At 40.8% G+C, this 21570-nt stretch overlaps 2 protein-coding genes across 6 annotated transcripts in view; one reads left to right on the top strand and one right to left on the bottom strand.

Moving 5' to 3' along the window:
* The window catches only part of LOC124718807, a 113370-nt gene extending 95564 nt beyond the window's left edge, over nt 1-17806 (bottom strand). The window contains exons 1-2 of the mRNA XM_047244421.1: nt 17203-17806; nt 16879-17034 (exon numbers count right to left, since the gene is read on the bottom strand). Of these exons, the coding sequence (XP_047100377.1) occupies nt 16879-17034; nt 17203-17221 (175 nt within the window). The 5' untranslated portion in view covers nt 17222-17806. The remainder of the gene's footprint in view (nt 1-16878; nt 17035-17202) is intronic.
* Nucleotides 17807-18264: 458 nt separating this feature from the next.
* The window catches only part of LOC124718808 (bifunctional purine biosynthesis protein ATIC), a 101560-nt gene continuing 98254 nt past the window's right edge, over nt 18265-21570 (top strand). Inside the window, exons 1-2 of one of the 5 annotated variants that reach the window (XM_047244424.1) lie at nt 18265-18417; nt 18887-18930. In XM_047244424.1, the coding sequence (XP_047100380.1) occupies nt 18909-18930 (22 nt within the window). In that variant the 5' untranslated portion in view covers nt 18265-18417; nt 18887-18908. Of the gene's footprint in view, nt 18491-18528; nt 18676-18774; nt 18798-18886; nt 18931-21570 lie in introns of those variants that run through there. The other 4 variants (XM_047244425.1, XM_047244422.1, XM_047244423.1 and 1 more) reach the window with 4 other exon arrangements.

Here is a 21570-nt window from a genome sequence, read left to right as displayed (position 1 = left end):
AATAAGAGAGCAGATGACTGTGGCTGACCGACCACGAGAATAAAAAGGACAATCTAGCCCCTCTGTGACACATTAACACACCTACCCTAAAAGCATTAGAGTGGAGAACACAAAGGGACAAATGAAATGCGCTAAAACTTATATAGAATGATAAAATCCACCGTCACATATTAAACGTAAAACTAAATTAGCTGATGAAGTGTTGTCAGCTAAAATCAATAGCAACGAGTCCAGTAACTGCCGAGTCCGTTGCAGGGCAGCCAAAGAAGGACAGCTCACCAAGATATGGATCACTGTCGGCCGGGCGCCACACCGAAACTGAGGTGGGACATCACGGCGCAGGATGCAGCCACGTGTCACACAAGCGTTGCCAATGCAGAGCCGGCACAAGACCAGAGTCCCTTCAAGAGGACCGCATGGAGGACCGCCACACAGTCTTAGTCTCCTTAATGGCACACAGTTTGTTGTGTGTGCTGAGGTTATGCCATTTTGTCTCCCAAAGCCACAAAACCTTGTGCCATAGTACTGAACCCAGGTCAGTTGCAGAGAAGCTGATCTCCATAAGCGGTTGCCATGTAGCCTGTTTGGCCAGCCTGTCGGCAAGTTTGTTGCCTGGGATTCTGGCATGACCTGGGGCCCAGACGAACACCGCGGAATGACTGGACCGTTCCAGTGCATAGATGGACTCCTGGATGGTAGCTACCAAAGGATGATGAGGGTAGCACTGGCCAATAGCGTGTAGGCTGCTCAAGGAGTCAGTACACAGAAGAAACTACTCCCCTGCACATGAACGGATGTGCTCAAGAGCACGTGATATAGCCACCAGCTCGGCAGTGAAAACACTGAAGCCATCAGGCAAGGAATGCTGCTCAATATATCCTCCGTGGACATATGCAAAGCTGACATGAGCATCAATCAATGAGCCGTCAGTATAAACCACTTCGTGGCCCCTGTACATTTCAAGAATCGAGATTAAGTGGCAGTAGAGAGCCACAGGGTTAACCGAGTCCTTATGGCCATGTGAAAGGTCCAGGCGAAGCTGCGAATTAAGTGTACACCATGGAGGTGTACGTGAATGGACCTCAAGTATAGCTGGTAAAGACAAGGATTCCAGTTCGGAAAGAAGGGATCGGACACGAACTGCAATTGGAAGACCTGACCTGGGCCGCTGATGCAGGAGATGAACCACTGTGGGTAGGAAAAAGAGATGGTGATGGTGATTCAGATACGCAGGAGAACTAAGAACTTGTGCAACGTAACTGGCCAGCAGTTGGGCACACCTAACGTGCAATGGAGGGACTCTGGCCTCCACAAGGACGCTGGTCACTGGACTTGTCCCAAAAGCTCCTGTCACTAGGGGAACAGCAAAGTGGTGCACTATGTCGAGTAAACGCAATGCCAAGGGCGCCGCCTAACCATAAACCGGACTCCCATAGTCAAGGTGGGATTCAACAAGGGCTCTGTAGAGCTGCAGCAGAGTAGAGCGATCTGCACCCCAGTTGGTGTTGCTCAGGCAGCGGAAGGCATTGAGGTGCTGCCAGCACTTCCACTTAAGCTGACGAAGGTGAGGAAGGCAAGTCAATTGGGTGTCAAAAACCAGTCCAATGGATGAACGATATGACACCGACAGAAGTGCATAACACACGACTTTGCTCAGCAACACCAGAACTGGAGGGGCAATACAAAATGCAGAAGTTGTCTGCATACAGAGAAGGTGAGACGGACGGCCCTACAGATGCTGCTAGACCATTAATGGCCACTAAAATAGAGAGACATTCAATACGGAGCTCTGCGGGACCCCATTCTCCTGGATATGGTGGGAACTATGGGAGGCACCAACTTCGACACAGAAAGTACAAAGCGAAAGGAAACTTGATAAAAATCAGGAGTGGGCCTTGGAGACCCCACTCGTATAATGTGGCAATTATATTATGTCACCAGGTGGTGTCATACGCTTTTCGTAAATCAAAAAAGATGGCAACCAGCTGTTGGCAGTAGGTAGAGCCAATATGCCACGTGACTCCAGGACCCAACACAACCGCCGACACAACATAAGTTCCAGCAGCTTACAAAGATCGTTGGTAAGGCTGATGGACCGATAGCTATCCACATCAAGCGGGTTTTTACCTGGTTTGAGTACCGGAATGATGGTGCTCTCCCGCCATTGCAATGGAAAGACACAGTCACACCAGATCCAGTTGAAGATGACGAGAACATGTCGCTTGTAGTCAGATGAGAGATGTTTAATCATCTGATTGTGGATCAGCTCTGTCCCAGGAGCTGTGTTGGGGCAATGTGCAATGACACTGAGGAGCTCCCACTCTGTAAATGGGGCATTATAGGATTCACTGCGGTGTGTAGTGAATGAGAGGACTTTCGCTTCATTCCACTGTTTGAGAGTGCAAAAGGCTGGAGGGTAATTCTCTGACACAGAGGCTTGAGCATAGGGCTCAGCAAAGTGCTCGGAAATTGCGTTTGCGTCGGTCGATAACACGCCATTTATTTTAACACCGGGAACACCTGTTGGCGTCTGGTACCTGAAAACACGTTTGATCTTTACCCAGACTTGGGAAAGTGGAAAGTGATGTATCGCACCCAATGATCGAGACATATCTCTCCCAACACTCTTACTTCTGTCGTTTGATAAGCTGGCGGACGAGGGCATGGAGCCATTTAAAGGCTATGATGCGCTCCAGGGAAGGGTGCCACTTATGCCACTGTAGAGCTCACCGATGCTCCTTAATTGCTTCAGCGACTTCCAGCGACCACCAAGGGACTGCCTTTCGCTGGGGGCACCCTAAAGAGCGAGGGATCGTGTTTTCTGCCACAGAAACTATTGTTGTTGTCACCTGCTCAACCATCACATTGATGTTACCATGTGGGGGAGATTTAACAGTGTCAGCAGAGGCGAAAGTTTCCCAGTCTGTCTTGTTTAAATCCCATCTGGGCAGGCAACTGTGGGCCTGATGAGAGGGCAGTGACAGTAAGATGGGGAAGAAGTCACTACCACACAGGTCGTCATGTGCTCTCCAATGGATAGCTACCATGAGCCACACTGAAATGTTTAGCAGCCCCAGTATATAAGAGGCAAATGTCGAACTGAGACAGTAAAGTTTTGACATATCTGTCTCAGCCAGTAAGCGTGGTGCCATCCCATAAAGGCTTATGGGCGTTAAAATCTCCCAAAAGTAGGAAAGGTTCAGAGAGTTGATCAATCAGTGCAGCCAATACATTCAGGAATACTGCACCATCTGGAGGAAGATATACATTGCAGTTATTTCCTGCGTTGTCCTTATTCTGACAGCCACAGCTTGACGAGGGGTTTGAAGGGGCACAGTTTCACTACAGACCGAGTTTAGGACATAAGCACAAACTCCACCTGACACACTATTATAGTTGCTACAGTTCATGTAGTATCCCTTATAGCCATGGAGAGCTGGGGTCCGCATTGTTTGGAACCAGGTTTCCTGGAGGGCAATGTAGATAGCAGGTGTAAAGCTTAACAGTTGCCGTAGCTCAGCCAGGCGGTGGAAAAAACCGCCGTAATTCCACTGGAGGATGACGTCATTGTGAGGCATGGAACATTCAATGAGGCAGTTTACACCTCAGGGTCACCTGCTGCCACAGACGTTTTGCCTGAGCAGTCTACATCCATTGTGTCTGCGGATCCGGCGAGATCTAGGTCCTCAGTAGACGCCAAAATCTCCACCTCATCCGCAGATGCAGAGCTTGTAGGTGTGGATGCCACCGCAATTCCCTTGGTCCTGGTGACATTCTTTTTGGATTTCTCTTGCTGCTCCTTGGGTTTCCCTGGCTGGGAGGACTTCACTGATTCAGTCTCCGGGACTGAGGATCAGCATAAAGCCCTACGACCAGCCGCTTTTGGACCCGTCAGCCACTGGCAGGTGTCATCTTGACCACTAGCAGAAATCTGGGAAAGGAGTGACCCAAGGGACCATCTAGAGGAGCGACGAAAACTTACACTTCTCTGGCTCAGAAGTGGGGACTGATAGCCCTGATGGTTGGAGGGTGTTGCTCCCAAAGTAGGACCAACAGGGAGGGAAGTGCCCTCCAGCATCAAGGAGGCAGGTGTAGTTTTCTGGTTCTGGTGGCGTAAGATGAGGTCACAGCCACAGAATGCAGGCACTCAAATTTCCTCTTAGCCTCAGTTGGTCCAGCGTCCTATATTCCATGATTTTCCTCTCTTTCTGTAAAATCCTGCAGTTTGGCGAGCAAGGTGAATGATGCTCTCCGCAGCTGACACAGATGGGAGGAGGGGCACATGGACTGTTGGGATGTGATGGGCCTCTGCAATCTTGGCATGTGACACTGGAAGTACAGCGGGAAGACTTATGGCTGAACTTCCTGCTGGCGGCAGACCGCATCAGGGGAGGGATATATGGCTTGACGCCACAGCGGTAGACCATCACCTTGGCCTTCTTGGGCAATGTGTCACCCTCGAAGGCCAAGATGAAGGCACCGGTGGCAACCTGATTATCCCTCAGACCCCGAGGGACACACTGGATGAAATTAACACCTCACCACTCTAAATTGGCACGCAGCTTGTCATCACACTGCAAAAGAAGGTCCTGGTGGAATATAATACCCTGGACCATATTTAAGCTCTTATGGGGTGTGATGGTAACAGAAACATCCCCCCAACTTGTCACAACTGAGTAATGCCTGTGACTGGGCAGAGCGCATTTTGGACAAGTGTTGCACCTCCCCAAGCTTGTCCTGCAAATGCTCCACAGTACCGGGGCGAATAGGCTTCACTGCCATCCTTAGACTGGCGTTCCTCCCATGGTGTGGGCAGGGAGGGGAATGATTTGGGGCATATTTCTTAGCACTGAAGTTACACTTTGCCCGCTTAGAGACTGCTGGCGGCGGACCACCAGCAAGAGAGGACATACTACGCTTCATGGTGTGTCACCCGCCCTGATGCCACCCCCTCTGACCAGGGGCCCTCCCCACGGGCGCCACCCAGCCTCAGCAAGGGCCACCTGGCAGGATGGCCATTGCCGGGAGTCCCAATGCCCCAAGGAGATAGGCATCTACTCCATGGCATATGTGGGGAGTTAACAGTGTAGACATCAGCAGAGCGATCCCACTGTTGTCAGGGGGCTACGACCAACAGTGTACATGGTGGCCCCACCACAACGGACTGGCTACCGTGCTAGCTGCGAGGTGCAAAGAATTCCATGGTTCTCGTCAGCGAAGAAAATTACACTGCATAGTGGGTGGAGGAAAATGCACCCAGGAAGGTGTCCTGGCTCAAGAGATGGAGGACGAGCGGGACTGCAATACCACAACGAAGAAGTGGGCTAAAGATTTCAATGCACGATGGACACTATGCACCATGTACGGCACCCTTCTCCAATTGGCTCGCTCTTCGGGAAAATTTTGAAAAATGGAGGTCAAACCCTACCGGGGACCATCACATAAAGGCCAAAAGGTCTGAGACTCCTTTTAGTCGCCTCTTATGACAGGCAGGAATACCTCGGGCCTATTCTAAATCCCAGGCCATAGGGGTGTGGGGGTGGGAAGGTTGAAGTCTCAGGGTCATGTTGTGAAGATCAAAATAAAATTCACACCAATGGTAAAGAAAAGATCTCAGAAAAAAAAACTAGAAGAAAATTTGACCCAACTATCTTAACAAAAAATGAGAAGTACACAAGGAAATCAGGTGAAGGATCTGTCTACTACAATAAAAAAAAGTCTGAAGAATCACATCTAGAACTAACTAAGCAAAGAAAATCAACCCATAAAATCATCAGACAGGCAAAACACAAACATTTCAAAAATACCCTACAGAAAATAGAACTTCCAGAAGAAACAGTCAAGAGATTGTTACAAAACGTTTTGGAGATATCTTAAAACGTATGAGTCCCCAACATTGATGCCGAGAGATCAGCCAGGAAAGTTAGTGCATAGCAATCAAGAAAATGCAGAGATCTTTGCAGAGACTTTCAACAAACATTTAAATTGTGGTGACCCACTGGAAAAATATCGAGTACACAGAAGCTCCTATTTTAACCACCCCAGACCTAATAGATCCTGCAGCTATCGATGAGGTAGAGATCACAATTCAGGAACAAAAAAATTACAAGGAATGTGGTGAAGACCATGTATTTGCAGAAATGTGGAAGAATGCTGGAAAACCTGCAGTCATAAATCTCCACTAACATCATATTGAAATGTGGATCACAGAGAAAATTCCAGAGCACTGGACCTTAGGAATAATCCATCCATTATTTAAAAAAGCAATATAACCAACCCAGATAATTACAGAGGAATAACCCTTCTGTTCTGCACATACAAAATTTTCTCCCGCATAATTTACAATAGGATCAAAAACATTCTGGATCCACAACTCTGAGACTGTCAAGGAGGATTTTGACCATACAGAAGCTGCTCAGGCGAAATTCTTAGCCTGAAACTAATAATGGAGTATTACAAGTATAGAAACTAACAGTTATTTATCTCATTCATAGATTTAAAAAAAGCATTTGATAGTGTTCATAGACCCACACTTCTAAAAATCCTTACATCATATGGCCTCCATCCCAAACTGGGAAGACTCATTCAGCTAACTTTAACTAATACAAATTCAAATGTCAAGCTTAGAGGAGAAATGTCAAAAGCTTTCACAATAAAAACAGGACTCAAGACAAGGTAATGGATTGTCCCCTTTGCTTTTTGATGTGGCCTTCAATTACATCATGACAATGTGGCAAAAAGAAAATCCATGCAAAATCAAAATTGGAGGGAAAACAGCAATAAGAGCAAACTGCCTTGGTGTGCTGCTGATTTAGCTCTCTTAGCCTTTGACATGGAAGAAGTTCGTGCTCAGATCATAAGTCTCCAGAAAACTGCTTCAAAAATAGTATTACAAATATCCTTGGAGAAAACTGAAATCATGCCCATGAAGCCTCTTTGCATAGATAAAATCCTCATAAATCATCAAGCAATTAATATAGTTCTACAACTTAAATATCATGGAGAAATTATTTTGCACAACTTGGGTGAGAAAGCAACACAGATAAATAGAACCAATGAAAAAAGCACAATTTCTAACCTTGTCAACATATAATAAGAAATGCCTGTCAACTGACACTAAGATCCAACATTACAAAACTGTAACTCTCCTGGAAGCAACTTACGCTTGTGAAACTCTGCTCCAAATTAAAAATGAATGAAGAAACAATCAACTTCTCAAGACTGAACGAAGAATTATCAGAATATGCATTGAATGAATAAATAAATAAATAAAAACCACATTGATGGAGTCTGGAGAATCCTCCCTAACGAAACGGTCTATTGTGAAATTGACCCAATCACCGGCACAATGAAGAAGAAAAGAATCTCTAATATTTCCTTCATGCCTTATGACTGCCTGATAACAGGATTTTAAAACAACTAGAGATGAGAAGTCTCGGAAAGAAGACAGGAAGACAGTGGGTCAAAGAAATTCAGCAAGATCTTTAAGCAGTCGGACTTAGAATTACTGATCCAGAGAACAAAAACAAAATTAACACTCTCCTTATGAATCCTAAATTTTCAGTGCAGAAGACCGGTAGAGATTTCAGGCGAGTTAAGAAAATTGAGTTTGGAACGAATGCAAAAGTACTGGGCTGAGTTCAAGAAGTAAGTAGTCCAATCTTCAAAGATAAAGTGAACATGGAATCACTCAAGTGGTCCAATGTGGCCAACCAAGTTAATAATAATATTACTAGACGGGCCCATAATTTGGCAGCATTTTTCCGTAAATACAAAAAAACCAAGAGATACAGATAAAATATAGTTTAATCATCAATAATATTGCACTATTTACAATGGTCTGCCAATGCTGGGGTAACTTTTCGATTCCACAGCTATAGAAATCACATGGTTTTGAGGCGAAGCACTCATTGAGCCATGTCCAGAGCATATTTTCATCTAAAAATGAAGTTCCTTGAAGGTTGTTTGATAGAGAGCAGAAAAAGTGGAAATCAGAGTGCTATATCAGGAGAGCAACATAGGTAAGAATGATTTCCCAATTCAATTGCTGTAGAGTGTTTTTTTGTCAGTGTAGCAGAATGAGGGTCGACATTATCATGGAGTAGCGTCAGTACACGCTGTCTTCCTGGTCACTGTTCTTGTGTTGCATCTGCAAGATATATCAGTTATCGACAGGAAATGTCAGCGGTGATGGTTACACCCCAGGGAAGCAATTTGTAGTACGCCACACCATTGCTGTTCCACCAGATGCGTGACATTATCTTTTGTGGAAGCGCACCGGTCTTTGTATGCAGAGCTGCTGTTTCTTTGGGCTCAACCATTTCTTTCATTTCCTCATGTTAAGATAAAGACATTATTTCTTGTTACCAGTAACGATACAGGATAGGAATAGTTGGTGGCGTTCACAAGCCAACTGATGACGAGCAAGCAGAGATGTACCTATGGGCACCCACTGATTTCTGTGATTTTGGCTTAAGAGCATGTGGTAGCCATACACCCATTTTTTAACCTCCCTACTGTATGCAAGTTTTGCACAATGGTGGGATGATCACAGTTCATCACAGTGGTCAGTTCTAAAGTATGCTGATGTTGATCATTGTCGATTAACACAGTTAAATAATCGTCATCCAACGCTGAAGGTATTCCTGAACATGGAGAGCTCCTAATGTCAAAATGATCCCCCTCAAAATGATAAAACTATTTTCTTGCCACGCTGTATCCAATGGAATTTACCCTATACATGGTACAAATGTTGCTAGCTGCCTCTGCTGCTGTCACTCCTCTATTGGACTCAAACACAACAATATGTTGGAAATGTTCCAATTTCTAGAACCCACAGCTCCACACACTATCTCCAAATGACAATATTAAAGTCAAATTTGCAACAATGAGCTACAAATACAAAGCGACAATCGATAAATAATCCCATAGCAACCGAAATATCGACACGCAAAACAAAAACCTATGAACTTAATCACCAACCTATTATTATTATAATTATAATTATTATTATTATTAGACTATTGCAAGGGAGGCAGCCATTGGAAGAAGAGAAGTACAAAATGGCACTTTAAGTGAAAAATAGCCAGAAATCATCTCAGACTGAAACCGACAACAGGTAGCGTCTCAAAGTACAGCAAACAAAGAACCAACACAACAAAGCTGCAATCCAATCCAAGACTGACAGCCTGCACAATAAAGCATTATATGGGAAGTTTTTAGAAAAGATTGAAGGCAGAATGGATAAGGAAAAGACCTGGACTTGGCAGACCAACGGAACACTATAGAAAGAAACTGAAGGACTGATTTTTGTTGCATGTGAACAAGCCATCAGAACTGATGCCACCAAAATCAAAAGCGAGAAATCTGGCACGAGACAAACTGCAGACTCTGCACAGAAGCTGTGATCCACCTCGAGCTGTTCCAAAAAGACTGATCAGACTGATTACAAACAGAGGCACAATGCTGTGGTACAAAAGATCCACTGTAATGTATCCCAAAACGGTGTTGGCAAAGAACTGGTGGAGCCACAAGCCACAAATAGTTGCCAAAAACAAATATACCAAATTAATGTAGGACCTCTGGCTTAGGAAGATTAACAGCTGTAACAAATAGGAAAAGAAAGCACGTCATCACACTGGGTTCAACAAGAAACATTTATCAGATGCAGGAACTTCAAAATCAAACTAGACTATGGCATAAAACCAGTGAAATTGGTTTCTTGGTACATTGGGACCAGTGCCAAGAGGTCTTAGTAGGCACTTGACACGCATTGTTCAACTAATGATAAAATACGAACACTAGCCCAGTGATCATATTTGTTGTGTTTAATGTTACAGCACTAATAACAACAGTGGTAATAACAATAAAAATCATCAGCTTCTGAAGATACTGCAAGTAACCTGAAGTAGACACGACAGCATCCAACACTGTAATCCATGTCTAAAAATAAAGATAACAGTAATGAATATATCGTATTTCAGTCATGTTGGTTCTATTAACATGTTGTTACATTGTTTTGGGATTTTCATTATATTATGATTGAAGAGAAGGAATCACATACTATCAGAATAACAGAAATGCCTGGCAACAGTATAGACAGAATGAAATCTGGGGAAGTTTAAAAGACCTGGGAAGAGCGAGACTGAATAATATATAATGGGGTAAAGTTAGCAGACGAGACAAAGGGGGAGAAAATTTAGTACTCAGGAAGATTAGGAATGTGTTGACAATGTGACAATAATTCTGGCTTACATTTCCGTAAGTCACCTCAGGCAAATGCCAGGATTTTTCCTTCATCAAGGCCACAGTCAACCACCTGTCCTATCCTTATAAACCATACTTATATGTGAGGTGTGATCAAAAAGTAATGGAATTTTTTGTTTTCCTTCAAATATCTTTATTCATTCATCAATATCAATTTTTTACCATTAAAGTAGCCCCATCACATATAATACACTTGTGTGAGTACTTTTCCAATCTTTGAAGCACTTCTGAGACTCCCTTTTCATTAAGGCGTTCAGCTCCTTCAGCAATTCTGATTTTATCTTATCAATGGTGGCAAAACAACATCCTTTCTTGGTTCTCTTCAGCTTCGGGAATAGAATCAATCACGTCCAGTGAATATGGTGGCTGAGGCAACATAACAGTTTCATTTTTCCCAAAAAAATCATGAATAAGCATTGAGGTATGAGAGGGAGCATTATAGTGATGCAATTTTCACGAGAGTTTTTTTTTTATCACAATGCAGACTGTTTTCTTCGTATTTCTTCATGTAAAGGCACATAACTTCCAGGTAGTAATGCTCATTGATCGTATGACCATGAGGGAGGTACTTGTAATGCACTATCCCATTGCAATTGCAGAAAACAGTGAGAAGACCTTCACATGTGATTGAAATTGGCAATTTTTTTGTTCGGTCTTAGCTCTGAAGACAGTTTCCATTGGGACAACTGAGCCTCAATTTCGCTGTCGTACCAGTATATCTGTGTTTCATCCACTGTTATAGGCTTCTTTAGAAGTACTGTACCAATGTCGACTTCATTCAGGAATCCCTGAGGATATCTATGCGACACTGTTTTTGGTCGAAATTCACAACTTCGGAACAAACTTTGCTGATACACATTTCATGCCCAAACAATATGAAACAATTGTTTGACACATGCCAAAGGATATGCCAACATCATCAGCAACCTCTCTCATGGTGATTCAACAATTTTCCAGAACCATTTTCTTTACTTCTTCGATACTGCTGTCTATAATTGGCATACTAGGACATCCGGGGTGTTCGTCATCTTCAGCACCTTTTTTGCCCTCTTGGAATGTTTACAAGTGGTACAAACTCTTGTCTTACCCACAGCATTTTTCTTAAAAGCCACAGTTGTTTTGCAAGGAAAAATTCAACGAGCACTTCAAAACATGTGTAACCTTCTCAACTGTCAACTAAATTAAATATTCAAAACTGCTGAAAAGACACAAATACATCTGGAACATGTGCACCAACAAGATAACAAGAAATTTTGAAGCCCATGAAATTAAAAAATTCCCTTTACTTTTTGATAGCACCTTGTATTCTGTGGATACGAATGAATGTTTCTTAGCTATTTATTTTTATTGTACTATGATGAGAAATCCTTTATCACTGAAAGACAATTGCTGTGAGAATGAATAAATAAATACGCAGAAAATACTATTTCACTGCAGGACAGGAGGAAGACATTTGGGGTATAAAGAGAGGGAATCTACACCAGTGATAAAGAGTAAAGTTTTAGTCTCATGTTGAAAGCAACATTGTTTTGGATAATAAGCACATCACTGGATAATTTGTCTCCAGTCTCATTCTTGATACGGAAATCCATTCATCCATTTCACAAGTTGTGTTCTGTAAATCCCATCATGAAGGAGAGAAGGTAAAGGACGAGATTTAATGCTGTACACAGGTAAAGCCACCATAATGGCTGTATCATATCTTGTATTCTATTTACGGACAAGGATAGATGTTTCAGTTACAAGAAGAGGTAGTGACACACCAAGGACCAATAATCAATGAAGAAAACATAGCATGTGATTGTCACATCATCAACCCTCTCATGTCGACTAACTCTGCACTGGAAAGACTTGACATGAGGACGTCTACAGACAATTATTCTCCCCATACGATTCATGAATGAAACATAGAAAGGGGAAAATAAAGTGGTGCCAGAAGCACCCTATGCCACACACCTTGCGGTGGCTTGTGGAATATGGGTGTAAATGTATGATAATCCCCTGACATTATCATACCTGTCAGTGACTCATCAGAGAGATTTACAACTGTCAATTTTCCATCACAAATTCTACCACAGCTACTTTAGTCAAGTATAACTGAGTGAGCCACCCAGTCTTATGAATATAGGTATATATTTGTGTCATATTATTCATGTGTTTGATACTTGCATTTAAGTCTTCAGTTTCTTTTGAAGGCTTTAAGACAGTGATGCTACCAGGGGAATGAGCCACGCATGTAGCGTGAGGGTGTCACATCCAAAGTTGGGTCACTGAAGATCAACATCTGAGAGCATCACCAAAGATGGGCATTGAAGAACAGCCACTGAAGAGATGCTGTAACACTAGAAACTTTTACACAACATTCTCCCAAAGTGTCAGTTATGGATTAGATTAACTGAATTTTCCCAACAGCACTGACAGAATATGGCAATAATATCAGATAGGAAACACTTTCTTGGTCCGACTTCTCGTGCTTTTCTGGTAAAACTTCTGGCAAAATATTTTGCAGTGCATCAGGAAAGAAGCTGCTACTTGGTATTATGGATTAGATGTTCTATCAAGATAAATCTCTCATGACATACAGATCTTTGGAACAAACGTTGTTTCCAACTCTTAAAGAAAACCATGTCACAGGACAAAACTCATTCTTGCATCATGAATAAAACATAATGCAAACAAATTTCTGTCTGTAAAGAAGCAAGATGAATGTCCTATTAACACCAATATTACTGCATCGGCCTTACTACCACTGAATTCCTGCATGGAGCGAATTGCCACTGTTGGAATAAAAAAATATTGTAGGCTACATTTTTTCTCGAGCATTAATAATTTGTTACATATTATCGATGTACTGTCGGTTGGAACAGTCTAAAACACTTTATAAATAATTTATGTTTTAGTCTATAGTTTTAATTTTTTTATTTTGGCTATTGACCACTAGTCTTGGTACAGAGTGCCATCCTCAAGCCATTCCCTGGCATGCAATTATCACACACTCTTTCTGATTGATGGATTTACTTGAAAAGCTAATGTGACAACTGCATGCCTGGGAATGGCCTGTGGATGATGCTTTGTACCAAAACTGGTAGCCAGCAGGGGAAAAAAGGGCAACTACAGGCTAAAACATTATTACTAACAGGGGGGGGCGGGATGAAACTGGAGAAATACTGCAGCCTCAAGATTGCCTTGATCCATGGCTTTCTAGATGGTATATGAGAAAAGTACAATGGATGAAATGAGTTCTGTATGTGGACAAATACTGTCCCAGAAAGAGGACTTGTGAAGATGAAACAAGCTTCATCGTCGTCATACAGTTCAGACCCCATAAACTGCTATTTGTTTATCACACAGAGCCCCTGCTAAAGCAGAAGTAACTGTGAGGCAGCAAACGCTCTGCCTAACTGGAATTCTATGTGGCGTAACCTGTATACTCAACAATGGTACTTACTGTAACAAATTATGTATCCAGAAGAATTTACTCTCTGCAGCAGAGTGTGCACTAATTTCAACCTTCCCGACAGATTAAACATGACTTTCGCCACAAAAACCTGCATCATTTCCAAAACTTAGGATAATGTAAAACCCTACTTGTACTCTTCTCATATACCATCTAGAAAGCCATGGATCAAGGCAATCTTGAGGCTGCAGTATTTCTCCAGTTTCAAAAAGCATACAACTTGGTACCACGCCAATGTTTACTAACAAATTTACAACTGCAAGGGATGTCAAACAAAACTGTAAACTTGACAGGATTCCAAAGTGATGCGAAGATTGGAAATCTGCTTTAAATGTCTACAAATATAAAATTGTGCACTTCGTAAACAGCAGAAAAGTAGTTACCAATGAGACAATTGGAATATGTGAACTCCTACAAATACTTAGATGTAACAATTTGCAGGAATGTTAAACAAATGATAATGCTGGGGCAGTCACAGGTATATCAAGTTTACGAAACACTCACGCAAGCCAACGTAGAAGTGCATAGGACCAATATCAAATACGAGTAACAAAAAATATTGAACACATAGAAAGAAGGGCAGAACAAATGGTTACAAGTTTGTATAGAACATAGGAAAGTGTCACAGTGATGATGTAAAACACATGAAAGCCTACTCAGAAAGTGTTAAGGACTAGTATAAAGTGTAGAATCTAGGAATATACTAGAGCCCTCTACACAGGCTCTGCAGTGGCAAGATTAGACTAATTACAATGGCAGTCTACATCTACATTTATACTTTACAAACCTCCATGAAGTGCTGGCAGACAGTACATCCCATTGTAACAGTTATTAGGGTTTCTCCCTGTTCCATTCGTGTATCGAGCGATGGATGAATGACGGATTGAATGCTTCTGTGCATGCTTTAATTATTCTGATCTTATCCTCAGAATCCCTCTGCGAGTGATACATAGGGGGTTGTAGCATATTCTCAAGAGTTATCATTTAAAGCCTGTTCTTGAAACACTGTTAGTACATTTTCTCGGAATAGTTTATGTCTACCTTCAAGAGTATGCCAGTTTAGTTTCTTTAACAGCTCTACGGCACTCTCCCGCAGATCAAACAAACCTATGATTATTCGTGCTGCTGTTCTGTAACGTTCAATATCCCCTGTTAGTTCTATTTGGTTTGGATCCCACACACTTTAGCAATATTCCAGAATCGACCTCACAAGTGATTTACAAGAAATGTTCTTTGTAGAATGACTGCAGTTCTCCAGTATTCTACCAATAAGCCGAAGTCTACCATCTGCTTTACCCATGACTGCACTTACATGATTATTCCATTTCATATACCAACAAAGTGTTGCACCCAGATATTTATATGAGCTGGCCGAAACAAACTGTGACTCATTGATATTATGGTCATAGGATATGAAATTTTTTCATTTTCTTAAGTGCACATTTCTGAACATTTAAAGCAAGCTGCTAATCTCTGCACTATTTTGAAATCTGATCAAGAGCTGAATGAATGTTTATGCATCTTCTTTCAGACAGTACTTCATTACAGATAACTGCATGAAGTTTGAGGTTACTGTTAACATTGTTTCTAGCGCCATTAACATAAAACATAAACAGGAAGGCACTTAAAACTTCCAGGCTAAATGTATAAAACTCTCCCCTGATATTTCATCTCCCGCCGTCCGAGACGAAACGTCACGGGGGAGTTTTATACATCGACCACAGCCTATCTGCCTGGAGTTTTAAGTAAAGACAATACCGGCAGTAAAAGCATACATTGTATGACGAACAGGAGGAGTCCCAACACTTCCCTGGGGGACACCCGAAGTTACTTCTACATCTGGTGACGGCTCTCCATCAAAGACAACATGCTGCGACCTCCCTATCAAAATGTCCTCAATCCAGTCACTTGAAACCTCATACTCTTGACAATAAGCATAGGTGTGGTAATGAGTCAAATGTTTTTAGGAAATCAAGAAATCCATGATCTACCTAACTGCCCTGATCCAAAGCATTCAGTATTTCTGCATTTATGGCCATTCCTCCCCCACTCCATATGCATAGGGGGAATAGGAAGAAACTTTAATAGGTGGTGGAACGGGAAGCACGCTCTGCCACGCACTTTACAGTGTTTTTCTCATTGTGAACTGTTATCCCTTGTTCCTTACATATTCTATCTTTTAACTAGGCCTACTTTGTTTTTCAATGCAGAGAAATAACTCTATATGAATAAATATGATTCTACTTAATTGATCACAGTCGATGTACAGTCATACTTTACATACACTAAGATAGGCCTATTACTTTTTGGCGATGCATGTACATTAAGAAAATGTTTGATATTGTGAATTGGGTTGATTATAAAATACACTGACGGAAGGCTCAACTTAATGGTCTAGTTTAATTTAAAAATAATTTTTTAATTGCTCTTTAATGACACTGAAGTCCAGCAAGTCATATTAGCTGTCATCAAACAAGTGCATAATAATAATAATAATAATAATAATATTATCTGATTCCCATTCTTGTGCATGTAAAAAATATCCTTGCAATACCCTTTCCATTTGAAGTTTTCATCCTATACCATTATAGGAGAACCTCAGTGGGCTGAGAGGCAGAAAGAGTGAACAATGGCTGATTAAAAGTTGTGACAGCCTATGGTACTGTACTGAAACTCTGATGGATTGTTGGCATTAGTTGCAAGAACTTTTGTTGCAGATACTGAAGGCTAATGTTTGACTCTTAATTTAACATAGAGCAACGCCAGAAGCAAATATGGAATGAACGTGAATTAAAAATCATGTTATAATGTACACCTAAACAACAGGAACGTTCAAGTTAGCATTCCTTGTTCATCTACCCCTACACTAAAACGTTGCACGACACTAATTTTGATATTGCTAGGAGTACTTGATATTGGTAACATTTGTTTTCTTTCTGTTCTGAACATAGATACAGTATAGATCAAGTATTACATCTGCCTTTTTATTAGTTTAAGTGTTAGTTAATATTTCCAGCTGTCAAAAGAGACATGTACAACACTTTTACCAGCCGGTATTGTTGTCATTTTTCAACAAATGCCAGTAAATTCAAACGCCATTCTTCGTGGTTTACTTTTCTAACATAGGAACGTGTAAATACAAGCTGTGTACTTACCCTTTGCCAGTTCTTTGTTAATTATGATTCCCTGGTGGTCACCACCAGCAACATGTATTTTGTCATTCTTGGTATCATCCAAAGGAACTGCCCTACGTTCAATCGCAAGGGTTGTTGAATCAGTAGTTTTGCATTTTGGTGTCATAACAATGTGATCTGCAGGTAAATACACCGTGCATTAGATTCTTTGTATCCACAGTGCAAAATTAAAATACTCTAATAGTACTAGAGAGGCGATGAGTATCGAAAGAGGGAGTATTTCCACACTTTAAACTGATGACTTGCACACAATTTTAAATTACTTTCAATAACTTGACATGTTACCTTTTCGTGCCAGCTCCATGTTATCTTATAATGCTTCCTTCTCCCACTATTTACAGTTGCATATAGCACAGTATCCTTCGTGCAACTGAAAACGCAAGAACTGTGACGTTCAGACCCCGTGAGTTAGTAAGCAAACTGCCAATGAATCATAACTGAAGTCACCACATTCGGCTATCCTCAAGATGTTCAATCGCTGCTGTAACGCTACAAAAATATAACCACACCTGCTATGACTTCATAGGCGTTGACAGATCGCAAGTGAACGTCATTTTTCACGTAAGGAAACTAGGTCACTCCTAGCGTGATTTTCTCTCGATGGTGCAGCAGTGTTACACATGTATTGCCAATATTCAGTGCAAATGAATGCCGTTATAATGAAATGTACTTAACGAATTGTCATTAGGTTAAATGAGGCGGTTCAATTAGGAAGCACTGATTTATTGAATTAACTTCCCAGTTCCGTCTCCACGCTCTGTAACCAGGGACAGTGCTGCCCCTTCAGGATGCCAGTAAAACCAGCAGAAGCTCTATTTTAAAACAGGGTCTTATTTTGTTCGTTTTGGACTGTACATAATATAGAAATTATTTACGAAAATATACCAAACATGATCATAAGTACTGTCAGAAACTCAGAATCCACATTTATCTAGTTGTAACGTACCTATCCCACTGAAATATTCCGCAGCCAAATAGTCCTGTCACTTGCTAGCATTTACGAGATAGATTTGCGTAATGAAACATCTAAGAAAGGTCAGTTAGATAGCGAGATGACATTTCTACTGTTGTATTTTTCTGAATGTTTCGCAGTTTTTGCTCTGAGTAAGGCAAATTTCACAAACATCACAGTGCCTCGCACGTTTCATATTCGTGCACATCCAGAGGGAAATAAAAATTACCGCAAATGCCCAAATTATTTCTGTTTTTCCTAATACAAGAACTGTGATTGTTTGGTAGAAGTAGAAGCAAAACGTAGAAAATAGCGCCAAATTTATTTTGTACGAAATACAGTTTATTGTTTTCGTGGCTGCCGTAGCGACAAATCAGAGTAATACGCAGCCTTACAGGTGTATTTTTTTATGGGTTGGTTTAAAACCGACTGTATTTCAGGAAGAATAAGATAATTTGTCATGTGGCAAGTGTAGGCGACTTTTTTGGTGTCCTTGCGTGGTAACCTCTATCTTCATTGGCTGTGTGTCCGTCAGGCGTCATTAGCCGGTAAGTAGCGTCAGTACTGAACCAATTTATCTATTACTATCAGTTGACCTACGAACTCAAGACATCCACAGAGGTCAGTGAATAAGTTCATCGTCTTATCTTAAAAAATAGCTTTTTGTAAGCGCTCTCTGTTGGGGGCTACCCGATAAAGGGTATTCACAATGCGTTTGGTTGTATGCTGAGCTCAGATCAACAAGTGTCCAGTTTCGTCGTATAGGTAGGATTGCGGAGACGGGATTGCTGTTTTATATTTACTTGGTCTGTTGTTTTTAAGCAGTGAGACTTTACATATTAAGTATGGTACTGCCTGCTGTATAGGATGCCAATTAAGTCATGTAAATAGGTTGTTATGTAATACAAGATTTCGGTTCCTCGTGCAGGTTGTCGCACATAATTAATATCATTGCCAGGTCGTCACTATCCCAGACAATAACGTTATCTATAACGCGTGTTTTCTTGTCTGTTACAGGTGTTCAAGCGATTCATTTGAAATGGCAGCAGGTGGAAATTTAGGTAAATAATAAAATCATTTGATTATATAATGTAATTTTAGTTTTCATATTTTCACTTTTTCATTTCATTTTCATGTTTCGTTATATTTGTGATAATGTTACTTAGCCTATTCAAGTCACTGTTATGAATAATACATACAACACCCGGCATACATATATCTTATAGAGCAGGGGTTCCCAAAATTTTCCTCTCTGAGGAACACTATGACGAACCTTGGACTTCTGCGGAATACCCTGTTTATTTTCAAGGTTAATAACATAGAGAGAGAGAGAGAGAGAGAGAGAGAGAGAGAGAGAGAGAGAGAGAGATTGAAAACTTGTTTCATTCCATGAATACTTCAATTTTAAATCTTCACTTACAAACACAGAAATCATTATAAAATTAAAAAATTAATTAGTTCCGACATCGTCAAAATGTAGAGAAAAAGGTGATGCTATTAGTAGTTACTCGTGGAACACTTTTCACTTTACAGAGTTTGGGGAACCCTATAGTAGAAGTATACAAACTAGTATACAATTACGTGTACATTACAATGTAAGGGAAAAGGGGGAGGGGTGCTGTACTCACTGAAAGTATTATAAGGTGCCAAGCAACGGACTTCATTGAACAGACTTAGCAGTAATAGGTCAGGAAAAATACAATATAGTTTTTCTCGAAGTCTACAGGTCGCCAAGAAAAGTTTCATCTGGCAGTTAGGCAGGCTAATAACACTTCATAGAAATAATAGGAAAGTCTTTGTAGGTGGTGATTTCAACATTGATTTCATGCTGATAGTGCTGGTAGAGGACACCTGGAGTTATAGCTTTGATTTGTTCCCCAGAGCACCCTTCTAAAGGAAACGACCAACAGTAACTTATAATTTATTTCTAATTCCAACTGTCTTTCATGAAACAGATGAGCCTCAGAGTAAATTGTTACACTGAGCTTCGTGGTCAGATGGCAGCAATAAAGCATGCTCACCAGTCAGGTTTAATTATGAAGGGAAAAGTACTATCCCTCACAATCAGAATTTCTGACTTTGATACATTAATTGGAGAGGACTGTCTGGACAAAACAATGGATGAGTGTTTCTCCATCGTGCACAGTAGATCAGAAATTTATTTCCTAAAAATATTTATGAGGAGGTCAGACACAATTATAGGGGAACAAATTACTGTATCCTGGGAAGAAAATGACATTAAAGTACCTGATAGACACTGTGAAATGTTGTGTAAGTTAAAATTATTGATCATTAGACATGATGCTAGTTGTTCTTGAAAGTAACAAGAAACACAGGGACAAAAAATGGACCATCAAAAGTAGATCCATTAGATTTACTTTCAGTTAGATAGGCTTCACATACCTCACCTGCAGGTAACAATTTTTCTGACTCATTTGTCAGAGAGCTTGCAAAAATAATTGCCGCCTGGCTCTGATAGTATTTCAGTCAAACTATGGAAAGTGTTTGCTGACTTGGTTGTGATAATGTACTTTACTTATGTAATGAGTCATGGAGTAGGCTGAGGTATGCAGTATTGTACACCCAAACTTAAGATGATACTGGGTATGGTGGCTGATGGGAACAACTGTAAATGGGGAAATATCTATCTGGTTACTCCCATCAGCCGCCACGCCGAGTGTCATCTTAGTTTCCTCGTATAGTAGTAATATCAATTTATAAAAATGGAGATAAGCAGCTAACCTTAATTGAATTGATAGTTTGAAGAAGGGAGTGAATCCAAGACCTCATTTTGCGTGGACATACAAAAAAGTTCTTCCCGTTCTTTTTTTTTTTTTTTTAACGTTAGCAAACATTTATAAATATGATATTCTTTACATTAACTTTCTATCTCAGTACCTCAGAAAGATCAATTGATCTTGACAGACGTGTCACAATATTAAAAACCGAGGATTTTGTCTCTCTTTTGTACAGATTATGAATTAGGCATTACAACTTCTTATTACATTGTCAGAAATAGCTATATTTGCACAAAACATTCACAATAGAACATATACATGAAATGTCTATACTACTCACAGGTTTTGAAAGCATTAGCTATGAAATTTATTCTTAAAATCATTACTGTCCTTCATCTTTATCATCCTCTGCAGTAGCTGTTGTTAGCCTCATCAACATCTCCTCATGAAATGATCTTTACTCATATGGAATGTATATGACTATCTTCCATGTCTTGTACTGGAATGTTTCCATTGTAAACCATTGGAATGTGGTGCATTCTTGTTATTTTGCAGCAAGTGTTCTTTACCACATTATAAATGAACTCGGATGCGGTTAAATAACTTTTCGAGAAAAAATATTCTAACTGTCTGTACTTGGTAATAAAAAATGAGGACATTTCTAGGGACTTCGTCGTTGTCAGGTTTTCTCACAAAAAAGGGAGTATTTTGCGTATAATAACAAAATATAAACAATTTATCACATTTTTTCCAACGTTATAAAATTTTATTTTATTTATAAATCATGTTCTAAACTAAATTTTCAGTACACTTCCATTTATCTTTAAGCTCATAAGTCCTTATAAAAACACTTTCTCTTTCCGTTGAAGCTTCTTTTATTGCTTGTCCGGCTGCAGACTCGTTGAGGATCATCCCTTTTTATCATCCAGCAGTAGTCCGCTATCATGTTGACGTTCCATCTTC

Source organism: Schistocerca piceifrons, chromosome 10, assembly GCF_021461385.2.
Source record: "Schistocerca piceifrons isolate TAMUIC-IGC-003096 chromosome 10, iqSchPice1.1, whole genome shotgun sequence".
NCBI classification, from domain to species: Eukaryota; Metazoa; Arthropoda; class Insecta; order Orthoptera; family Acrididae; genus Schistocerca; species Schistocerca piceifrons.
This window is presented reverse-complemented; position numbering and strand designations above follow the sequence as displayed.